Genomic DNA, 6000 nt, shown 5'->3' on the forward strand with positions numbered 1-6000 from the left:
AGTTTGGAGTCTTTTGGGAGCCGGACTCTAGCGGTTAGTTAGAAGCAGCTGCAGACACTTCCGCATTGGCTTCAAAATGCACCCGTAGTTTTGGCCATTTGGTTAAAACAGAACAAAAAAATGAGAATAAGGCGTTTGACCCTAACATGTAGGGCGTTTGCCTTACCCTGTCCTGTTCAGAGTTCAGCCAGATTCCCCATCGGATCACAATGGGGAAATGACCACTAACCACCAGCCTGGTACATGTTGGCTGTGACTGGTAATTTAGTTGACCCGTCACACTGGAGGGTATCCAGCCATCCTCAGGAGGTCCTACTCTAGTCCAAAAATCTAACTGGGCTGCTTCAACAGTAAAAGTGTCTGGTGAATTTTGGAAACCACCAACCACCGATGTTGACGGACAGAAGCCGTCAGTTTCCTTCCCTGCTAAGAACATAAATTCTTATTTACAGCAACCACTTGAGAATAAACCGAAAAAACCCCAAACTAACCAAACCGCCTCTCACTGCATGTTTAGCTTTTCACCTTGAGGAAACGATTTAAGAGGGATTTAAGGAGAGCCACTCTCTGTCTTGCCATTTAACACACAACTTACAGACTAAATATGGAAATCTCCATCCTGCCAAGCCCGCTTCATTAAGAGCAAGACCAGCAGTTCTGTGACTACATAATTTTCCACTTTGCTTTCACCTTCACAGAGTCTACACTGTCATGAATAAAAATTTTGGGAGAAAAAAAAAAATCAATAGAAAAAAAACAGCAAAGCTTGGTGTTCCTATACTGCTGCAGCTAGTCAGGAGAAAAATTATGTTTGCAAATATATTCACATGCACACACACACACACACATATACACCGTCATATTGGCCTATTCCACCCCAAAAAACAGCACCCATTCACACACACACACACACACAACCGTTTTGGGCTGTTAAGATAGAAAAATTATGTCTGTAAGCATATTCCCAACACACATGCACACGAACACACACACACACACACACTCACACACCACCATTGTCGCCTTATCCACCTCAGAAAGATAGGAAAATGAATTATGTTTTGAAGTATATTCTTAACACACAATCATCTTGGCTTAATCCACCTCAGAAAATTATGTTTCTAAGCATATTTCTACCATACACACACACACACGCACACACACACTCATCACCATTCTCATCTTGGTCTAATCCACTTCCCAGCAGGCCCTCTGCCTCTCAATCACTCAAACACCCTCTTCCTCAGTCGTCTGTAGCCAATCAGGGATCGGTAATGAGCTATGCTGGGGCTCTGATTGGCTGCGTTTTCCACAGCAGGGATGAGAGGGGCTTTCAAGGGCCGGGGCAAATTCAAAAAGACCACAAATAAGAGTCAACAATATTTGAAATGGCCCTATTGGACATAACAGCCCTCATGGTAAACGCTGAAATTAAGTTGTTAAATCAAGATGAATGAATCACGGAGATGCTTCAGTGAAAAGTGAGTGGCACAGTGGCCTAGTGGTTGAAAAGACTAGGGCTGCACAATTAATCGGATATTAATCGAGATTACGATAACTGCATTCCATTTAATACTCCTGCTGTGTCAAAATCAAGTTTTTCTAACTTTGTTTCAAACTGCTCTAAACAGCAAATGAGCGTTGTAACCAATCACAGACAGATCCGTCGAGCTTGTGAGCGCACCAGCCAATCAGAGGCATTCACATTATCTGACCAATCCCGGGCCGTGCTGCTGAGCCTGCTTTGAACAGTATGATCCCTAGCAACATCTTTTAAGAAGTGTGAATTTCTCTTCTGTTTGTGGTAGCCTCCCAGACAACTTGAGAGGTAGGGCTAGATTAAAATGAGTAACGTTGAACCTGGCTCATTTATTTATTTAAAAGTGCAATAAAGTAATTTCAGAACACTGTTAACACTGGCTTGATTTGTTTTGGTTGGTACAGAATACAGTATATGCAGTTGGCAACACAAAATAGGTATTTAATTGAAATTCTATTAATCAAAATTATAATCGCAATTACAATATCGAGGCAATATATCAGCAATAATAATTTTTGTGATAATCGTGCAGCCCTAGAAGAGACCATCCTTCAACCAGAAGTCCTGGGTTCAACCGATATTACTTATATAGCGATATTACTTATATTAGATATTATTATAACACTGATGAAGAATTCTGTATGAGAATTCTTTCACTAAATTTGTAATTGCATACTTCTGTGGATTGACCCAGGCACATTACCATTTTATACCATTTTATATGAGTATTGTTCCTCAGAATAAAGTTGTATAGCAAGTTATCAAGAGTGGAGCAAGTGGAGTTGGGAATCTACTCATGTATCCTCCGTCAGTGGGAGTGGTTGTTCTTCTTTTCCAGTTAATTTCCTTTTTCTTGCTCTTTGTGTTAAACTCTAATTGGCTGTTGCCAGGGTCAGATTGTCAGATTTGAGTCTTGGTGAGTCTCGGACCGCTTCGTGCTACACAAGCCCGTCCAGACTTGGCCCAACAAAATTAAACACGTTTGAAAAAATCTTATTGGGCCAAAGGGCCAGAGTCTCCAGTCTGGCTACTGGATAATCTGATCGAGCGTCGGGCCAGACTGCGTCTCAAAAACGATGCTTGGAGAACAGTTGCATCCATCGCTGGGCTCGATGCGAAGCTTTATTGTTGTTTTTTTCTATTTATTGTCAATTAATGCTACCTAATTAGCGCTTGGTAGCAATGTATGTTAACTCATCAAAACAATGTAACGTTACAAAAGGCAATACCAAAGCAGTGGAAAAATATAAGATTTGCCGCCGCTCTCACCGCGGGCTACCAGAGAACAGCTGATTGGTAATATCTCTATCACGCTGATGATGATGATGATGATGATGATGATGATGATGATGATGGAGCAGAGCAAAAAGTCCCTGGGGCTTCAACCTCTAAAAAAAAGCACACATCATGCTCTGTGGAAAAACAGGCTATGCAAGTCCACTTTAAAGCAAAGTTGGGCTGTTCTGTATCTGAGCCTGACCTCTGACCTCCCTGCGGAGGGAGCAAGAGAAAAGAGAATTTCCCTACAAGGACTGATAAAGTAACAGATCATTACATTGCTAATGTAGACTGTTGGAAACACCTTTACGTACCTGGCGAGTAAAAAGAAATTTCAGTCCACCTGTAATTTTACGTGTCAGCTTCAATTTTCTCTCTTTCCATTAAAATACATCACCAGATATCCACACTATCTGCCTCAGAACAATTTAGGGTCATGGGCCTCCACAGTGATTTTAAAACCAAGGTGGGTGAAAGCTTCCCCACCCACCATGGTTTGAAGGCTATGGAGAGGGCAGACTGGAGCTGAAGTCAACACATCTAATTAGTAAGTTTAACAGCACAAAGCAGCATTGATGTTTTGTTACCAACAGTTACAGTTAAAGTCGAGATGAAACGGCATTTCGAGAGCATCTAACTTCCGTATCGTGACGTATTTCCGAGTGAAACAGGAAAGACAGGCGGGACATAACGTTGGGAGGAATTTGATTTGAACGTTGAAAAGTGGGCGTGTCATAACACCCGAAGACACACCGAAGTACCATGCTGTTGCTAGCTAGCTAACTAATGAATCTTAGCTCTGTGCGCTAAAATTTGAAGATTGATTGATGGGTGGATGTCATGATATTATTGGTTGAAATTGGTTATGGGCATGCTTACGTAAGCACACGGCATATTTTGTTTTACAGGAAGAAAACATGATTGAATTTTGATATAAGAATACAAAGAAATGTATTTTTGGTATTTTTTTTGCCATATATTGTTCAATCATGATTATTAATCATGATTATTTGTCTCGCTTTCAGGAAGCAAAATTGTTCTATTGTAATTTTGCACCGTAACATATATTTTCGTTTTTTTCCTCTGCATATCACAGCTCAACTAGGTCAACTACAAACCCCTGCTGCATCGAAACCTGTGCAAACTATGTTATCAATGGAAAGTGATCTCCAATAGCTTGCCCGAAAGTGGGGTGTGGTTAGGCTACTTGCTGCACCTAAAATATACTGATACTGATACCTGTATGTGACATGTTGGCACAAGTAACTCTGTGGCAATTTCTGTCGCATAAGACACACACATACTGTACATAAAGTTCAACAATGACCAGTTTGCTAAGCCTGTAGTAGAATCATATTCAACAACACAGGCTCATCATATGTAAAACAAGAGGCACTTGAGCAGCATAATGTCGCGCCATAATCACCATGACACAGCCTATCAAATATAACCAGTTATGAAAATTAGGTAATTAATTAAGCTTATTAATGCATTATAACACATGGGTGGTATTAATATAAACTCCATATGAAATGTATTATTATTATTATCTTATTGCATTAATGAGTTAAGTAGGCTAGATTCAAGAAACTCAGTTTTTCGCCATTAATATGCAAATTTATGCAGCAAGGTGCTCCAAAATCTAATTAGATTATCTTCTCCACAAGGGGAAACTGTGGTGTAAGTATGACGTTTCTATCATGTATTGCTCTTGAGTTATTGAGTTCACAAGAATGTGTCTCCATAGGCAGACAGATAGACAGACAGACAGACCATGACGACTCAATGTCCCAAACCATGGTGGCAGGACATTAAAAATCCTATTGCAAAGACACTTGTACAAAATACTTTCTTTACTAATGCAGGGTTTCCCACAGTGGTTTACAGTCAAGGTGGGCCGACTGCAGGGGAAAACAGAACTTCCCTACGAGCAGCAATAAAATATGACATTTGAACAACTAGGGCCAGTGTAACAATACTGTATGTTATGCAAACTAATCGGTATGGTATGCGGTTTTCTTTAGTCACTGCCACAGCTGAACTGATGTCACTGACTGTGGAGCAGGGTGGAGCCCATTCTTTACAGCTGAGCCAGCCATGCCTCTCTATGGAGGCTCATGATGATCTATTAGACAACACATAGTGCCAAAGAGAAACAAGCTGGACGGGGAATTTACATGAGCCATCAGTGAAATGCTGGTAGATTCTGGCTGTGGCATGTGTGCCGAGTAACTCGAACCCACTTTGGCTGGTAGCCAACCATGACTTTAGGATATTTCTATCCCTTTGGCTGGCGAAGCATTGAAAGTGGCAAGTGAATACTGGGATCTAGCAGCAAGCTAGATACAGCCTTGGTATGCTAGATATGAGTCACCAAACATACCAGACATATTCACAGCCACTATTCAATGAGGGAACATCCATCAGTAGCAACTCATGACTGCTGTCACCTAACTTAGCCAGCTAATGCCTAAGTTTGAACTGGCCCAGCTAGCCACAATTAGCGTCAATAGAGCTCCTAACTGCAGCTCAGTGGCTCGTTAATACTTTGAAACAGCCGTTAACTGTGAGCAGTTTGTGCACTGTGCAATTTATTATTCATAAAGCCCTACTTTACAACACGTCAGAGGCTACTGCTAGCTGTTTCAGCTGCTAAGCTAACAAGCTGTCAGTTCTCGGAACAGGTAAACAAAGCTGGGATGCTACAGTAGCCTCGGCTAACGTTAGCCAACACACTAACTTAGCCACAAACTTACAGTAGTAAGCCACGACAGGGTCCCGTTTCTCATGCTCCTGTGCGGTCCGCAGGTGGTGTTGGATGGTTTTGAGCTGAGCCGGCAGGGCCATGTTTGTTAAAACCCTCCAGAAGACGAATAAATATCAATGAAAGTGAGAACTGGCTCGTTGTTGATGTTAGCAAAAGTGTTCCCCTGTCGTCCTTCACTTCCGCATATCTATCCAATAGGAGCAGCTGCCCACGCAGGACGGAATACGTCATCAGCTGTTCAAGTGCCCCTTAATGCAAAGGTCTCATATCTTTGCTCCTTATGTAATTCATAAAGAGACTGTACTGCACCTTTTCTGAGAATGTAATCACTCTAACTAATGGAATGACTTTTGTTCATTTATTAAGTGTAAAGTGTGCAGTAGGCTAACGTCAATCTTTTGAGTAAGAGTAACCT

At 41.4% G+C, this 6000-nt stretch overlaps 1 protein-coding gene across 2 annotated transcripts in view; it reads right to left on the reverse strand.

Annotated features, from left to right (window-relative positions):
• Positions 1-5754, reverse strand: part of vta1 (vesicle (multivesicular body) trafficking 1) — a 77608-nt gene extending 71854 nt beyond the window's left edge. For both annotated transcript variants that reach the window (XM_071897113.2, XM_071897112.2), the window contains exon 1: positions 5575-5754. In XM_071897113.2, the coding sequence (XP_071753214.1) occupies positions 5575-5665 (91 nt within the window). In that variant the 5' untranslated portion in view covers positions 5666-5754. The remainder of the gene's footprint in view (positions 1-5574) is intronic.
• Between the last annotated feature and the right edge of the window lie 246 nt (positions 5755-6000).

This window comes from Centroberyx gerrardi, chromosome 18 (assembly GCF_048128805.1).
Source record: "Centroberyx gerrardi isolate f3 chromosome 18, fCenGer3.hap1.cur.20231027, whole genome shotgun sequence".
Lineage (NCBI taxonomy): Eukaryota > Metazoa > Chordata > Actinopteri > Beryciformes > Berycidae > Centroberyx > Centroberyx gerrardi.